The 19136-nt window shown below is 42.2% G+C and overlaps 1 protein-coding gene across 1 annotated transcript in view; it reads left to right on the plus strand.

Moving 5' to 3' along the window:
- Positions 1-19136, plus strand: part of PSTPIP2 (proline-serine-threonine phosphatase interacting protein 2) — a 55899-nt gene that overhangs the window by 14759 nt on the left and 22004 nt on the right. Inside the window, exons 2-5 of the mRNA XM_070736425.1 lie at positions 799-899; positions 5461-5538; positions 9847-9881; positions 12440-12546. Of these exons, the coding sequence (XP_070592526.1) occupies positions 799-899; positions 5461-5538; positions 9847-9881; positions 12440-12546 (321 nt within the window). The remainder of the gene's footprint in view (positions 1-798; positions 900-5460; positions 5539-9846; positions 9882-12439; positions 12547-19136) is intronic.

The raw sequence follows: 19136 nt of genomic DNA on the forward strand, positions 1-19136 counted from the left end.
GAACCACCAAGCTCAGAAACCACCAAGGACCCCACATACCCTGTTGGCACCCGAGCCAAAAAAGGTTCACCATCACTGCTTTAGAATGTATTCTTGCTAGAGGAACTTGGAAGGGCTGTTGCATGAGAGATGTAGGATGTAGCCATAACAAATTCCTTCTAGATTCTCAAGGTCATCTTTTGTTCAGTACCTGCCCGGAAGCTGATGGGAGTAGCGGACACATTAGCAGAAGACAACTGGTCAACCTGATGGACTTGTGGGTGTGGGAGCAAGGGAATGAACTTTAAACTGGGTGGAGAAACCCTTGTGCTTTAGATTCGGGTTTCTCACACCCACAACATTTTACCCTTAGACTATCCACAGTTGACCTCTCCAGATTCCTAAGAGGTCAGTAAGGGGCATACATAAGCACACTAGCGTGCCTTTCGTCCCCTGTCCTATAGTCTCTCCTATATCTCCTATATCCTCTCTTTTATCCCTATATCTTTTCTTCTATTCTCTCATTGATATATTTTATTCCTATGTTTTCTATTCTTTCTTTGATATATTTTACTTCGAGTGTATCCTCTATAACCTTCATTGTGTATTATTGTGTATTGGACAAAATAAATAAATAAAAAATAAAATAAATGTGCCAGCGTGGCTCTTTTAATAAATTGGAACTAAGAGGTAATCCGTGCCTCGGACTCTGATTTCAGATGCTATTTGGAACCCTGACATCACAACAGGTTGCTTCTTTTCACTAACATGGAAAATGCATGTTATTTACCTAACAAAGTTTTAAACTTTCTTTTTCAGACAACAGATTTGGTCAGCACAACCGGATATGACAGCATTGTCCAACACTTGAACGACGGCAGGAAGAACTGCAAAGAGTTTGAAGACTTTTTGCGAGAAAGGTATGTATTACTGCTCACGAACTTTCTAGCTCCAATACTTGATTTATGAACACCCGCTTAGTGAACATTTGTAATTATGACGGACTTATGGAGAGCTGCTTATGATCCTGTTTCAAACTTCTGATGGCTGGCCACACACTTTTGCTCTAGCGGTCACACATCGATCGCAAAGTAAAGTTATATATATATAAAGTAATAAAATGGTTTATACAAGAAACATCCCCGATTGGTGGTGGGGTATGAATGTTTGTCTGGTGGTGGGCACAATTCACAAAGCACTTGTTTTATGTTGTGTGAGTCTTATATTGTAATTAAAACTAATTTTTTTTAAAAAAAGCAAAGTAAAGTTAGACTTAGGTAAGAAAAACCAAAAGGACACATATAGACGGAGTGAAACCAGGCTTCGTAGAAGTAACTGCGGGAGGGATCTTGGAGACTTAGTGGACAACCAACTAAATTTTTTTTTTAAATTTAATATTTTAATTGATTTTTACAATGACAATATATCAGTAAAACATTCACAGAACATATAGCAATGTGCTCAGTTCTCAAAGTGCCCACCACCAAACAACATTCATACCCCTCCACCAAAATGGGGCATATTTTCTATATACCATTTTAACTCAAGGGCAGTATATCTATTTACATATTATATAAAGATTAGTATAATATTCTTTATTTATTCTAATTTATTCTTTATACCTTGGTCTCGAATTCTACTAACCACATGCCCTCTTGCCTTGTTCCAACAATCAATTAAATATAATCCAATAGTGTGTGGCAGCGGCCAAAAAAGCCAATGCAATCCTAAACTGCATTAACACAGGGATACTCTTAAGATCAAGTGAGGTAGTAGTAGAGTAGAGTAGAGTAGAGTAGAGTAGAGCGCTGGTGAGACCACATTTGGAATACTGTGTTCAGTTCTAGAGACCTCACCTACAAAAAGATATTGACAAAATTGAACGGGTCCAAAGACGGGCTACAAGAATCGTGGAAGGTCTTAAGCATAAAACGTATCAGGAAAGACTTCATGAACTCAATCTGTAGAGTCTGGAGGACAGAAGGGAAAGGGGGGACATGATCGAAACATTTAAATATGTTAAAGGGTTAAATAAGGTTCAGGAGGGAAGTGTTTTTAATAGGAAAGTGAACACAAGAACAAGGGGACACAATCTCAAGTTAGTTGGGGGAAAGATCAAAAGCAACGTGAGAAAATATTATTTCACTGAAAGAGTAGTAGATCCTTGGAACAAACTTCCAGCAGACGTGGTTGGTAAATCCACAGTAACTGAATTTAAACATGCCTTGGATAAACATATATCCATTGTAAGATAAAATACAGGAAATGGTATAAGGGCAGACTAGATGGACCATGAGGCCTTTTCCCGCCGTCAGTCTTCTATGTAGAGTAGAATAGAATTTTATTGGCCAAGTGTGATTGGACACACAAGGAATTTGTCTTGCTGCTGATGCTCTCAGCATATATAAAAGGAAAAGATATATTTGTCAAGAATCATGTAGTACAACACTTAATGATTGTCATAGGGGTCGAATAAGCAATGAAGAAACAATCAATATTAATATTAATAAAAATCGTAGGATACAAGCAACAAGTTATAGTCGTACAGTCCTAAGTGGGAGGAAAAGGATGATAGGAATGATGAGAAAAACTAGTAGAAATAGAAGTGCAGATTTAGTAGAAAGTCTGACAGTGTTGGGGGAATTATTTGTTTAGCAGAGTGATGGCTTTCGGGGAAAAAACTGTTCTTGTGTCTAGTTGTCTTGGTGTGCAGTGCTCTGTAACGACGTTTTGAGGGTAGGAGTTGAACCAGTTTATGTCCAGGATACGAGGGGTCAGTACATATTTTCCCCACCCTCTTTTTGACTCGTGCAGTATACAGGTCCTCATGGAAGGCAGCTTGGCTGCTCTATAAAGCCTTATTAAGACCACCCCTGGAGTACTGCATCTAGTTTTGGTCACCCCACTATAAAAAAGATGTTGAGTCCAGAAGAGAGCAACCAAGATGATTGGGGGGACTGGGGACTAAAACATACAAAGAGTGCATCGAAGGCCTGCCGTGTTTGGCGCTACCGTTGCGCCCTCTGAGGTGGGTGCGGGCGTGTCCAGGTGGCGCATGCACCCATCGGCGCGAGATTTGGTTTCTGTGCATGCGCAGTAAACGAAATATCATGGGAGGACACGCGAATGAGCAAGAACAAGGGGACACAATCTGAAGTTAGTTGGGGGAACAATCAAAAGCAACATGAGAAAATATTATTTTACTGAAAGAGTAGTAGATGCTTGGAACAAACTTCCAGCAGACGTGGTTGGTAAATCCACAGTCACTGAATTTAAACATGCCTGGGATAAACGTATATCCATCCTAAGATAAAATACAGGAAATAGTATAAGGGCAGACTAGATGGATCATGAGGTCTTTTTCTGCCGTCAGTCTTCTATGTTTCTATGTTTCTGCGCATGCCCAGAAGCGAAATATCGTGAGAGCACATGCGAATGAGCAAGATTTCGGTGATTTTCACCGATATTGTTTCTTCTGCGTATGCGCAGCAATCCTGGCATGCCCACCCCTGCCTGTGCAGTCATATCCTGGGTCAGATGTAGTTTCCATGTGGTGTTTTCAAAGGCCATCCCACGTAGAGCACAAATTTCACCCGCTTTTAACAACCAAATTTGGAGTCTTGAACTAGGGTTGAAAACAGGAGCAGTTGGTTTCTCCAGAGTGCTCTCTGCTGATCTTTACGTTTTTGAAAAGCAGATCTCTTGAATTTTGCCTATTTTTTAGTTGAATTTTAGCGGCTGATCCTTGGCAGGGTGCGTTGCTGGCATTTCCAGTGCGCTCCTGGTGATCAGATATTCATTCATTCATTCATTCATTCATTCATTCATTCATTCATTCATTCATTCATTCATTCATTCAATTTTTATGCCGCCCTTCTCCTTAGACTCAGGGCGGCTTACAACATGTTAGCAATAGCACTTTTTTTAACAGAGCCAGCCTATTGCTCCCACAATCCAGGTCCTCATTTTACCCAACTCGGAAGGATGGAAGGCTGAGTCAACCTTGAGCCGGTGATGAGATTTGAACTGCTGACCTACAGATCTAAAGTCAGCTTCAGTGGCCTGCAGTACAGCACATAGAAACATAGAAACATAGAAACATAGAAGATTGACGGCAGAAAAAAACCTCATGATCCATCTAGTCTGCCCTTATGCTATTGTCTGTATTTTATCTTAGGATGGATATATGTTTATCTCAGGCATGTTTAAATTCAGTTACTGTGGATTTATCAACCACGTCTGCTGGAAGTTTGTTCCAAGGATCTACTGCTCTTTCAGTAAAATAATATAGCACTCTACCTGCTGCGCCACCCCGGCTCTTATATTTATATATTTATTTATATTTAACTGGATTTGTATGCCGCCATTCTCCGAGGGCTCGGGGCGGCTCACAGCATATATAGTAGACATAGCAATACAATAAATAAATTCAATTAATTTTTTTTAAAAAAAATTCTAAAACATTGTAAAAAACATTCATTAACATTCACCCAATAACTTACACTTAAAACATTCATTGGTCAGGGGGAAGATCTAATTACCCCAGGCCTGGCGACAAAGATGAGTTTTTAAACTCTTTCGGAAGCAAGGAGGGTGGGGGCAGTGCGAATCTCTGGGGGGAGCTGATTCCAGAGGACCGGGACCCCCACAGAGAAGGCTCTTCCCCTAGGTCCTACCACCCGACATTGTTTGGTCAATGGGACCCTAAGGAGACCAACTCTGTGGGACCTCACTGGACGCTGGGATTCGTGCGGCAGGAGGCGGTCTCGGAGATAATGTGGTCCTATGCCATGTAGGGCTTTATAGGTTATAACCTATAGCCCAGATGTGGGTGCACACACATCTGGCAGGTGGGCACGCATGCATCGGCGCAAGTTTCAGCTTCTGCCCATGTGCAGGAAGACAAATCTCATGGAAGGATGCTCAAGTTATGAGAGTTTTTGCCGATTTTGGGTTATTTCTTTGCTTCCGCACAAATCTGAAATCTCGTCCACGCAAACGTCCTCCTGTAATATTTGTGCCTGCCCACCATTAAATTGTTTTTAACTATTGGATTTGTACTTCTTTTGTGTTGTGAGCTGCTCCGACTCTTCGGAGAGGAGCGGCATACAAATCTAATTAATAATAATACTAATAATACTAATACAGTAATACTAATAATACTAATACAGTAATACTAATAATACTAATAATACTAATAATACTAATAATACTAATAATACTAATAATACTAATAATACTAATAATACTAATAATACTAATAATACTAATAATACTAATAATACTAATAATACTAATGATGATGATGATAATAATAATAATAATAATAATAATAATAATAATAATAATATGGTTCTGTGTGCGTAGCTACATTTTCGCTACCTCTCTATAGAGTGGGCCATACCGGCTGGAACCCATTACTGGTCAGAGGTCTTCGCTGGCCTAGATCCTGAATTTTACACCAATCTTTATTTGTTTCAGGGCTTCTGTAGAAGAGAGATATGGGAAGGAGCTGATCAACTTGTCACGGAAGAAGCCCTGTGGACAGACAGAGCTAAAGTAAGCCAAGACCACTTTTTTGGGGGGGAAAATGGGGTTGGAGAAACGTCTTAGCCATAATTCTTGGTCAAATATCACGTTACTCACCTAGACTGGCAATTTATCTCTAGTTTAAAAAAACAGGTCCAGATGAACTTCTGAAAATAGAAACATAGAAGATTGATGGCAGAAAAAGACCTCATGGTCCATCTAGTCTGCCCTTATACTATTTCCTGTATTTTATCTTAGGATGGATCTATATTTATCCCAGGCATGTTTAAATTCAGTGACTGTGGATTTACCAACCACGTCTGCTGGAAGTTTGTTCCAAGCATCTACTACTCTTTCAGTAAAATAATATTTTCTCACGTTGCTTCTGATCTTTCCCAGGGAAGGAAATCTTATTTGAAGCCCTTGCTTGGATGGTGTATTTATTTTTGAATAATGACTCACCTATCAACGGTTGCATCCATGCAGGAACGAATTCATAGGAAGCCTCTACTGAGCAATTATAATCACTTTGCTATTTGTTCTGGTTGGTCAAGTGGGAATACCTCCAAAGGTAGAAATTCAGTTCCTAATTTGGTAGGAAAACGCAGTTATGGAAAGACAACTTGTCTTTGGCTTGGTATGTGGCTAGCACCTGAGGGCAGGACAAGAAGCAGTGGGTGAAAACTAAACCAGGAGAGAAGCAACTTAGAACTCAGGAGAAAATTCCTGACAGTTAGAACAATTGATCAGTGGAACGGCTTGCCTCCAGAAGTTGTGAATGCGCCAAAACTGGAAGTTTTTAAGATGTTGGATATCCATTTGTCTGAAGTAGTGTAGGGTCTCCTGCCCAAGGTGGGGTTTGGACTAGAAGACTTCCAAGGTCTCTTGCAACTCTGTTGTTGTTGTTTCTGCTGCTGCTGTTGTTATTATTATTATTACTCGCCATCACTGTTATCAAGTTTGTAACCCAATGCTAGAATCAGTGGGGCAGTGATGGATAACCTATGGCATGGGTGTCACAGGTGGCACACAGAGCCATATCTGCTGGAACATGAGCTGTTGCCCTAGCTCAGCTCCAATGTGCATGTTTGTGCCGGCCAGCTGATTTTTGGCTTACACAGATGCTCTAGGAGGGTGTTTTTGGGTTCCAGAGAGCCTCTGGGTGGATGGGGGAGGGCATTTTTACCCTCCCCCAGCTCCAGAGAAATCTTTGGAGCCTGGAGAAGGACGAAACACGAGCCTACTGGGCCCACCAGAAGTTGGGAAACAGGTTGTTTCTGGCCTCCAGAAGGCCTCCGGGGGGGTGGGAGGAGCGTTTTCGCCCTCCCCAGGCATTGAATTATGGGTAGTGTTGTACATACTCTTGATCAGTTGGAGGACGATGAAGATATTGAGGACTCGGATTCAGATAGTGTTTATGAAGTAGTGGGGGGGCCGGGGTTACAGGTAGTAGAACAGGTGGGAGGCCAGCCACAGGATGGGGCTATGAGTTCAGGATCTAGCGAGGGAGAATCAGACGCTTGCTGGGTTAACCCTAAATTCAGAAGGATTCAGAAACGTAGAGAGCAAAGGTCTGGACGAAGATATTAAGGAGAGGAATGGGTTAAATATTGTAGTGAGATAATTGGCACGTCAGGGGGCTAGTGGAGAAGAAGGGTGGAGTTTCAACGTTGCTGAAAAGAAATATGGAGGGGTTTTCGCCACGCTAAAATAAGCCAAGTATTTTGTATTGTATTTAGTCAGTGCTGCTGTCTTTTTTAAAGCTATGTAGTTAGGAAATAAATCTTGTCTAAGTGAAGCAGGAAAAGGAATGTGAGAAATGCGGGTAAGAGAGAGATAACGGACCGAGTGATGTCTGGAATGTGTTGAAAATACAGGAGAGCAAAGAAATAAACGGAGTTGCTTTACTCATGAAATGATGCATTTAATTAGAGTTATTTGTAATGACTAAACTTCTACCAGAAACCAGAACAGGTGTGGGCGCTCGCGCATGCCATCACTGCAGTAGGCCAACTTGGTTTAATCACTAGGCCAGCCTGGTTTAATCTCAAAGCAATCAGGGAACAGGGTGTGAACCTGGAAAGGGCAAACATTTGGATTTTCCGTTGTTTTAAGGCAGAGGTCCCCAAACTTTTTACACATGGGGCCAGTTCACTGTCCCTCGGACTGTTGGAGGGCCGGACTATAAAAAAAAACTATGAACAAATTCCTATGCACACTACACATACCTTGTTTTAAAGTAAAAAATAACATGGGAATGTACTACAGTAGTACCCCTAGATACGAGCATAATTCGTTCCATAAGGGAGCTTATATCTCGAGGCAACTCGTATCTGGAACAAGTTGTTTTTCCCCTCCGAGATTATCAAAAGCAAGGATTCTTGCGCCACCTAGTGGACGCTCGGCTCGTATCCCGAATTTCAGCTCAGAACTAGAACAGAAATGTCTCTCCCCTCCTGGCTCGTATCTTGAAATGCTCGCATGTGGAGCATAGTTCCCTCTAAGCTGAGCAGTGAGCAATCGCTCACTTAAAAATCATCATCAACTCAGAGTTTTCCAAACCTGCCCAGAAGCCGAGAGGGAAAGAGTGAGAGGGAAGGAGAGAGAGAGGAAGAGAGAGAAACAAAAAAAAGAGAGGAAGGAAAAGAGAAAGAAAAAGAATGGGAGTAAGGAAGAGAGAAAGAAAATCAAAATCTAGTTTGAAACTAGCTCAACTATTTAAGTGGCATTTTGATATTGATAGAGTTTCCCTATTATGAGCTCACTGTTATAGACACACAGTACAGTAGGGTGGGGTTTTTATTTGTTTGTTTGTTTGTTTGTTTATTTATTTAATATTTCTGTGCCGCCCAGTCCCAAAGGGACTGCCGCTCAGACACTATACTTTTCCGCCCCCCCAAAAAAAAAATTAGAGGGAACACTGATGTGGAGCAGCTCGTAATTAGAGGTACTACTGTATTTAGAGGGGGGAGAAGGTCTGAAATTCATATATGAAATTCATAATGGTTAATAAATCAGAAATATAATTGGTGTTGCACTTTTTGAAGGAACATTAAGGAGGAAATTTAATTTAAAAAAATGAATGTAACTGGATGACAAAATTAGAAAAAAAAATTTTGCAACTTTTTTGATGATTGATATGAGTTACTAACAAAATACTGCATTTTATTCACGGAAAATTAGGTGGTACACTGTGTTGTTTGAATGTATGTTGAGAGAAAAATTAAAAAAAATTACCACCACCCCAAAACAGTCCTTCCTTCCTCTGTCCCTCCATTCATTTCATTCTTCCTTTCTTCTTTTCTTCCTTGTTCCCTCCATTTCTCCTTCCTTCCTTCCCTCCTTCATTCCTCTCCACTTCTACTTCCCTCCCTGTCTTTCCCTTTTCTTTCTTTCTCTCTCTCTTTTCCCTGTGCTCTTGTCACTCACCGGCGGGCCGGATAAATGGCCTCAGTGGGCCGCATGTGGCCCACGGGCCATAGTTTGGGGACCGCTGTTTTAAGGAGCATGTTGCTCCCCCTTTCATCCCTCCAACACAGACATAGCACATATTTGTTTTACAAGCCATTTGCTGGTTTGTATATTTGCAAGGCAGCAAAATGTGTTTTGCTTCTCCACGGTTTAGATCAGGGATTCCCAACTGGGGGTCGGGACCCCTTTAGGGGTCGAACGACCGTTTCTCAGGGGTTGCCTAAGATCATGGGAAAAGACAAATTTCCCCTGGTGTTAGGAACTAAAGCTTCTATTCTGGCACCTTGGAACATATTTTACAATCCGGCCAATCAGGTGTTTACAGTGGGAGTGTCCCTCTGACCTTCCTGCCAATCAGCTTAAAGCTCTGTTGGGAGAATTGGCCCTAGACTTATGGTTGGGGGCCACCACAACATGAGGAACTGAATTAAGGGTTCGTGGCATTAGAAAAATGGGGAACCACTGATTCAGAGGATCAGAGGGGCCAACTAAGAAGGTAGTCAACTCATTCATCGTGCGCTAGTGCATTGTATGAACTTGACCTGGTGCATGAGGCACGCAAGGTTCTTCTTCTGGATTTTTGCATTTTGAGTGTCCTTGGGATGATTGAGAAATGTTTCCTGGGCCACTCAGAGAAGTCACAGGCAAAGGAGGAAAGAGAAGTTCAGAAATTTATCTGACTTGTAGAGCTACGTTTTGAGTTTCATAACTTGCCTAATCAGATGTTGAAATTGAATTCATTTCTGAAAGCCCGTATCAAAGTCTTGGGATTTTTTTTTGTGTGTGTGTGTGTCTGTGTGTTTTTCGGTGACATCCGCACAATTTCACGGTTGCTCAACCTCATTGTCAGTTTTCCTTTCATTTTAGCACCCTCAGAAGAGCCCTGGAGGTTTTCAAGCAACGTAAGTTACAAAAGTTGAACTTTGTCTGTGGGGGAATAAATCAGCTTTATCTGTGGATTCTGCCTCTGCACCAGCCGCAATTTCCATAATACCCAGATAAGGTGGCCATATCACCATACATGATGATTAATAACCCAGGGACATTTGCTGCCGCACGAATCCCAGCGACCGATTAGGTCCCACAGAGAGGGCCTTCTCTGGGTCCCGTCAACTAAACAATGTCGGTTGGCGGGCCCCAGGGGAAGAGCCTTCTCTGTGGCGGCCCCGGCCCTCTGGAACCAACTCCCCCCGGAGATTAGAACCGCCCCTACTCTCCTTGCCTTCCGTAAGCTCCTTAAGACCCACCTTTGTCGTCAGGCATGAGGGAACTGAGACATCTCCCCCGGGCATATACAATTTATGAATGGTATGTCTGGATGTATGTTTATTTAGAAAATGGGGTTTTTAAAATATTTTTAAACAGTAATTTAGATTTGTCGTAAATTGTTTTTCACTTTGTTGTGAGCCGCCCTGAGTCTGCGGAGAGGGGCGGCATACAAATCTAAATAATAAATAAATAAATAAATGATGGTTGGAGGGAAAACCAGTGGAGGTTCTATATAGTAGAAGAGTAGATCAAGGTGGAGAATAGGACAGAATAAAATAATAGAATAGAACTGACAATAGAATAGAATATAGAATACAATAGAACATAGAATAATAATAATAATAATAATAATAATAATAATAATAATAATAATAATTTATTAGATTTGTATGCCGACCCTCTCTGGAGACTCGGGGCGGCTCACAGCAATAATAATAACAATATGACAATGTAATAAATCTATTTTTAAATTTACTTATTCTGATTTTATGTATAGTGGGACTGGTCTCGGGGTGTCACACGACTTTCGTTGCCAATGACAATTCGTTGTTTTTGACAATGACAATAAATTTATTATTATTATTATTTACTTAACCAAAAATATCATAAAATTGAATACAATCGCATGGCAGCAATAGCAGTAGCACTTAGATTTATACACTGATTCACGGTTCTCTACATACCTCTCTAAGCAGTTTACAGAATCAGCCTATTGCCCCCAACAATCTGGCTCCTCATTTTACTGAACTTGGAAGGATGGAAGGATGAGTGAACTTTGAACCTGGAGTGATTTGAACAGCCAAATTTCAGTCAGCTGGCAGTCCGCAGAAGTAGCCTGCAGTACTGCACTTTAACCACTGTGCCACCATGTCTCATGATGCCTTCACTGCTTAACGACATATTTCCCAGTGCCAATTGTGGTTGTAAATCGAGAACGTACACACATACACAAAAGTCAAGCCAAGGCAATTTCTCACCTTGCCAGAAATTTCAAGGAAGGAATCCAAGAAATTGCAAGATAAGCAAGGAATTTCTTGCTCACTCAAATTACTTTCTCTGAGCTCCTATTTTGCTAGCAGGTGTTCACATTATTTCTGCAAAGTCACCTCTGTCCTCCTTTAGGTACACATTTAACCAATCAAATAAAACCTTATTTCTTGGATTCACTCAAATAATAGCGCTCAACCTAGTTTCCTTCATAGCACAGCCAGTGGCAATTAAAGCAAGCAGGAGCTATTGTTTAGCTTGATGTGTGTAGTAAATAGCAATAGCATTTAGACTTATATACCACTTCGCAGGACTTTACAGCCTTTCTAAATGATTTACAGAGTCAGCATGTTGCCCCTAATAATCTGGGTCCTCATTTTACTGACTTTGGAAGGATGGAAGGCTGAGTGAACCTTGAGCCTGGTGAGACTTGAACTGCTAGATTAGAGAAAGAGATAAGAGAAAGAGAGATGAGAAATAGATAGATTAGATAGATAGGTGATAGATAGATAGATAGATAGATAGATAGATAGATAGATAGATAGATAGATACCGTAGATAGATGAATAGAAATAGAAACAGCACTTAGACTTATATACCACTTCACAAGATTTTGCAGCCTTCTCTAAGTGGTTTATAGAGTCAGCATACAACAAAAAAGAGCCGGGGTGGCGCAGCAGGTAGAGTGCTGTACTGCAGGCCACTGAAGCTGACTGTAGATCTGAAGGTCAGCAGTTCAAATCTCATCACCGGCTCAAGGTTGACTCATCCTTCCATCCTTCCGGGGTGGGTAAAATGAGGACCCGGATTGTGGGGGCAATATGCTGGCTCTGTTAAGAAGTGCTATTGCTAACATGTTGTAAGCCGCCCTGAGTCTAAGGAGAAGGGCGGCATAAAAATTGAATAAATAAATAAATGGAATAAATAAATATGCGTCCTTGGAAGGGTGGAAGGTTGAGTCAACCTTGAGTTGGTGAGAATCTTATTGAAGGTGAACCATGGTTACGTTGGACTTTGTTTTAAGAAGTGTGAATCCAACCATTGTGATTTGTAACCCAGATTTATGCTTAACTCTGAACTGTGAAGTTTGGTAATTGTAGTATAAAGGCATTGACCGTGTTTAAGCAAATTATAGCTTTGCGCAAGGCACGTTTCTCACCAATAAACCTGGCTTTCCTACCTGAGTTGATGCTCTTACTTCTAGGAGTGGAGACTGTTGGCCAAGCCCATATGCAGCTAGCCCAGAATATCAGGGAAGAAGCAAAGAAAATGGAGGATTTCAGAGAAAAGCAAAAACTCCATCGTAAAAAGGTGAGGAATTGGGAGGAGAGGGACGGGGGTGGGGGGAGATTTATTGTTGGATGAAAAATCCAGTTCCAGTTCCAAGCCGGGAATAAAATAGAGGCTGCTTAAGAAAGAAGGTTTATTGATGAGCAGATCCAACCACAGCATGCAGTTCTGGGACAAAATGGCTAATGGATCTTTATAGATTTCTGGGTTTTTGTGTTTGAGATGCTCCAGGGGGTTGTGGAATGTAGTGAGCCTTGTGTCTTTTGCTATTCTATTTTTGCTATTCTAAATTAATTAATTTAAATTAAGGTGGTGGGTAAATCCTATTATGTCCTAAAGGTCATGCTCTGTTCTTAGAATTTGGGTGGAGGATAATTCTTAATTCCATGATTTGGAGCTTAAGGTGTTTTGTTTATGATTAGATCATCCCAGTCTTTCTTAATTGGTACAAAATAGCCATCTCTAAGCATCTGCTGGAGGCTGTTTTACTGCGGGAAAACTGGGGCTGCTTTCTGCCTTTAAGAACATGTTTCTCCATTTCCCCTTTAAACAAATATTGTATCCTTCCTCTCTTAATATTAAGAACGAAGAATATTTAATCTGGGCAAAGCTATGCGTGAGTCTTCCTGCTGTATATTTCAGAATATCAGCAATAATTGTAGATTATGATGGCAAGGTCTCATTTGTTGAATATGGTGGTTACGACCAAGGTTACTGGGCAACTTCCCAGCCCATCCAGGGAGTCATTCGATTGCAGGCATCTACAACCTTGGTAAATTTATGACTGGTGAGCTTCAACACCCAGAATTCTGCAGCCAGACCTGCTTTGAACAGTCGATCTATACCAGAGGTCACCAACCTGGGTAACTTTATACCTTGTGGACATGTTGGCTGAGGAATTCTGTTGTAACTTCAAATGGTCACCAAGCGAACTTGTGAGAGGGATTTTGCAGTCTTAGTGGACAACCAGTTAAATATTAGCCAGCAGTGTATGGCGGAAGCCAATGCAATCCTAAATTGCATTAACAGAAGGATTTATTTATTTATTTAATTTGACTTCTATGCCGCTCAATCCTGAAAAACTCAGGGCAGCTCATAATGATATATTATATTATTTATGACAATAATAAAAAGAAGTCAAGAAGAAATGAGCATTTACCAAAATCCTGATTAAAATTTTTAAAAAACGATTTCAACAACACGCACTCAACATTCATACCAAATTCATATATATGGACAAGCTACTGGATTGATTTAGGGCCCCCAGGCCTACCGGTATAGCCAAGTCTTCGTGGCTTTACGAAAGGCCAGCAGGGTGGGGGCCGTACAGACCCCGGGGAGGGGGAGTTGATTCCATAAAGTCGGGGCAGCTACAGAGAAGGCCCTGCCCCACATTCCTGCCAACCTACATTGCTTAGCTGACGGGACCTGGGGGAGGCCGACTTTGTGTCTAATTGGTCTCTGAGAGGTATGTGGCAGGAGATGGTCCCGTAAATAATCTGGCCCTGAGCCATATAGAGCTTTATAGGTACAATCAAGATTAAAGGAGCTACTAATACCATGGTCTAAAGCCTTAGTAAGACCACATCTGGAATGCTGCATCCAGTTTTGGTCACCACACAATAAAAAAAAGTAAAGCAGTGGTTCTCAACCTTTCTAATGCCGCAACCCCTTAATACAGTTCTTCATGTTGTGGTGACCCCCAACCATAAGTCTAGCACCAATTCTCCCAACAGAGAGCTGATTGGTAGGAAGGACAGAGGGACATCCTCCACTGTAAACGCCTGATTGGTCGGCTTGTAAAATATGTTCCAAGGCGCCAGAATAGAAGCTTTAGTTCCTAACACCACGGAAAATTTGTCTTTTCCCATGGTCTTAGGCAACCCCTGTAAAACAACCCCCAAAGGGGTCCCGATCCCCAAGTTAAGAACCACTGCTGTAAAGAGCAATTAACACAATTAGAGGACTGGAGGCTATATAATAATAATTATAATAATTTATTAGATTTGTATGCCGCCCCTCTCCGAAGACTCGGGGCAGCTCACAACAATTAAAAAAACACCCAATATTATAGCAAAACAAATCTAATATTAAAAAAGAAGCATATAAAACCCTATCATATTTAAAAACCAAACAAAACATATATACCAAACATAAAATATAAAGAGCCTGGGGGAAAGGTGTCTCAACTCCCCCATGCCTGGGGGTATAGGTGAGTCTTGAGTAGTTTACGAAAGACAAGGAGGGTGGGGGCAGTTCTAATCTCCCGGGGGAGTTGATTCCAGAGGGCCGGGGCCGCCACAGAGAAGGCTCTTCCCCTGGGGCCCGCCAAACGACATTGTTTAGTCGACGGGACCCGGAGAAGGCCAACTCTGTGGGACCTAACCAGTCGCTGGGATTGATGCTTAGGTTATATCTCAAAGGTCAGAATTAAAAAGCTGCCAATTTTTAGTTTTTACTGTCGAAGGACATCCCCATGGGCTAGTTTTTCCCCTCCTCCACTAGGCGTAAGCTGAGTTTGAACATAGCACAGAGTGGAGGAAGAAACAGGTCTATTACAGGAAATATTCCTTAGTGTGTGGTGGCATTTCTCAACCATAATAGCTTCAAGAGGCATGGAAGTCTCGGACTTCCCCAGCAAACATAGGCAGGTTCCCACGTGGGAATTCCCATGGCTGTCTGGGGAATTATTGAAGTCAAGAGATCTTCAAGATGCCAAGATTGAGAAACATTGGGTTTACAGGAAGGGGAAACACAAAAAAGAAACTCAGAGTAACTCCACAGATTAAACATAGCTCCATATGGCTGAAAGGGACCTCAGATGTCTAGTTGTCCAAACCCCTCCCCAAGGCAAGAGACCTTAGGACTGTATGACTGTAATTTGTTGCTTGTATCCTAAGATTTTTATTAATATTGATTGTTTCAACTCCAAATACAAACTGAATAATCAAATTATCACAGATAATCCCCACTCGGTTAAAGACCTTGGTATACTAATAACAAAAGATTTAAGTGCCAAAGCCCACTGCAACAATATAGCCAAGAAGGCTTCAAGAGTTGTAAACCTAATCCTACGTAGCTTCTGCTCTGGCAATCTCACACTACTTACCAGAGCTTACAAAACTTTTGCCAGACCCATCCTCGAATACAGCTCATCTGTTTGGAACCCATATCGCATCTCAGACATTAACACCCTTGAAAATGTCCAAAGATACTTCACCAGAAGAGCCCTTCACTCCTCCACTCGAAATAGAATACCCTATGAGTCTAGACTTTCAATCCGGGGCCTAGAAAGTTTAGAACTAAGACGCCTTAATGAAGATCTAAGTATTGCCCACAAGATCATATGCTGCAACGTCCTGCCTGTCGGCGACTACTTCAGCTTCAACCACAACAACACAAGAACACACAACAGATTTAAACTTAATTTTAACCGCTCCAAACTTGACTGTAAAAAATATGACTTCAGTAACCAAGTTGTCGAAGCGTGGAACTCATTACTGGACTCCATAGTGTCATCCCCAAACCCCCAACACTTTACCCTTAGATTATCTACGGTTGACCTATCCAGATTCCTACGAGGTCAGTAAGGGGCGAGTACAAGTGCATTAGAGTGCCTTCCGTCCCCTGTCCTATTGCTCTCCTGTATCTCCTATACCTTTCTTCTATTCCTATATCTCTTCTTCTATTCTTTCATTGATATGTTCTATTCCTATAACTTCTCTTCTATTATTTCTTAGATATATTTTACTATGAGTATCTCCTCTATAACCTTCATCATGTATTTTACTATGTGTATATAGATATAGTATACCCACTAAAACCCTCATTTGACCCCTATGACAATCATTAAGTGTTGTACCACATGATTCTTGACAAATATATCTTTTTCTTTTATGTACGTTGAGCATATGCACCAAGACAAATTCCTTGTATGTCCAATCACACTGGGCCAATAAAATTCTATTCTATTCTATTCTATTCTATTCTACCCACGATAGCAGACCTATGGCACACGTGCCACAGGCGGAATGCGGAGCAATATCGGAGGGCACATCAGATGTTGCTCTATGTCAGTTCCAGAATGTATGCACGCGCTGGTCATCTGATTTTCAGCCTTAGGGAAGGCTGTTTCTCCCTCCGCATGCTTCCCTGAAGCCCCGGAGTGCAAAAAAACCTACCCAATGGACAAACAGCAAGTTCGGAAAACGCACTTCCGGTTTGCCCGTTGTGCTATTTTGGGCACTCTGGAAGGTTCAGGGAAGCTTCCTGAAGCTCCAGAGTGCAAAAAACAGCACAACGGGCAAACCGGAAGTGCCTTTTCCGAACTTCCAGTTGGCCCATTTGGCTGTTTTTAATTATTTATTTATTACAGTGATCCCTCGTTTATCGCGGGGGTATGCGTTCCAAGACCACCCGTGAAAAACGAATTTTCGTGAAGTAGAGGAAAGATATTTATTTATGCATTTAACGAGTATTTGGACGTTTAAAACCCACAGTCATTCTATAACGTTTCTCAGCTGGAACTACATGTGATATCCTACCAGTACTGTAGAAGAATTTTATGAATTTTTAATGGATTTAAAATTTTCAATGGATTTAACGGATTTAAGCCCGCTTTGAAAACCCGCGAAGTAGTGAATCCGCGAAAGATGAACCGCAAAGTAGGGAGGGTGAAGTAGACCCAGAGACAGGGTTTTGAGCAATCGGTACTTTTATTCAGCTCAGAGAACAAGTGACAGCTCAGCAAGGTAAAGTGACAATTCAGCGAGTACCGACTGGCTCTGCCGGGAGAAACCGCTTCTTTTATACTTTTGCGGTTCCCGCCAAAGCTAGAGCCGGCCGCGTCTGAGCCAATCAGGAGCGACTTCCTGCTTGGGCTCAGACAGCGCTGGAAAAGAGGAACAAACTATTTACAGCGTTACAAGGTAGCCATTCCAGGATACAACACCCCTCCCCTCATAGTTGGACTCATCCATCAAGAAAGCCATGTGACGAAGTCGTCCAATCGGTGAGGCCTCCGAGGCTCTCGCGCTGACCTGCGCAGTCCAATTTCTCCTTCGCCACTGACTGTGGAGGATGGCTCGCCGCTGCTCTCCCGGTGCGGCGGACTTGGCCTGGCGGGCCCAACGAAGGCTTCGGAGGACGAGGATGGCTCGGCGTCGCTGGATGGTTCCCCCTGGCCCGATAAGTCTCTTTGCGTGTTTATTAGTTCGGGCAATGTACTAAAGTCTGTTGAGGGGGGAGAGTTCAAGTCAGCGGTCTGTTGCAATTGATTTTCAGTTCGTTTCCGAATGTGGTCTATGTGTCGTTTCCACAAACGACCATCCTCCAGTTTAACAACATAAGTCTTGGGTGCGTTTTGCTTAACAATAATTCCCTTCATCCAGTTTACATTTCCATCAAAACATTTTACATATACATTTTGTCCCAAATACATTTCTCTTTCTGGTTTCATACACATTTGGTTATTATTAACACAGAACCTTGGATTTAACCTGTCTAATGGTGACCTCAACTTTCTTCCCATCAATAACTCTGCAGGGCTTACATGTGTGTGCGAGTTAGGGGTAATGTGCTGGGTTAATAAGAATTGGTCCAAGTTCTGTTGCACATCCCCAGGGCCTGACCTGTGCAATGCCTCCTTTGCCACCCTTACGTAACGTTCTGCCAACCCGTTAGCCCAGGGCGAGTAAGGCGAGATGAGGGCATGCCTGACCCCTAGGCCATCTAGGAATAATTCGAATTGCCTGGCTGTTAGCTGTGGCCCATTGTCAGACACTAAGAGATCAGGGCAACCATGGGAAGCAAACAGTCTGCTCAATACCTTGATAGTGGCACTTGTGGTTATGTTGTTCATTGCTATTATTTCCAACCATTTGGAGAAAGCATCAACCACTATTAGAAAGTACTGAGACCCCACTGGGCCAGCAAAATCAATGTGGATCCTAGACCAAGGACCAGCAGGCTGTTCCCACTCAGCCGGAGTTGTTTTGGGGGGACTGGGCCTTGACTCTTGGCATGGGTCACACTTTGAAACCCAACTTTCAATATCAGCATCTAGCCCTGGCCACCATAAATGCCCCCTTGCTAGGCTCTTCATCCTGACAATCCCAGGATGGCCCACGTGTAACATTCTGAGTACCTTTTCCCTTAGGCGTTTGGGGATGATCACTCTATCCCCCCACAGCAAACAACCTTTTACATATGATAATTCAAGCCTTTTGTTTTTAAAATCACACAATTCAGGTTTAACAATATCATTTTGCCATCCCTTTAGAACACAGTTCACCACTTGTTTAAGGATTTGGTCTTGCTGCGTGTGTGCAGCTACCTCTTTTGCTGTGGTTAGTGGGTTTTCCTCGAGTTCTATCATTAGCACATCTGTGGCAGGAACAGGGTCTTCTACTAAGTCTGCTATGGGGCATCTGCTGAGGCCGTCTGCATGATTGATTTCCTTCCCCCCCTTGTGGGTGAGCTCATACTGATACCCTGAGAGGAAAAGGGCCCATCTGATTAGTCTTGGAGACATAAAAGGTGGAGTGGGCTTGTTGGGGGCTAGCAGGCCTAGTAGGGGTTTGTGGTCAGTGACTAGCTCAAAGCTTCTTCCA

This window comes from Erythrolamprus reginae, chromosome 2 (genome assembly GCF_031021105.1).
Source record: "Erythrolamprus reginae isolate rEryReg1 chromosome 2, rEryReg1.hap1, whole genome shotgun sequence".
NCBI classification, from domain to species: domain Eukaryota; kingdom Metazoa; phylum Chordata; class Lepidosauria; order Squamata; family Dipsadidae; genus Erythrolamprus; species Erythrolamprus reginae.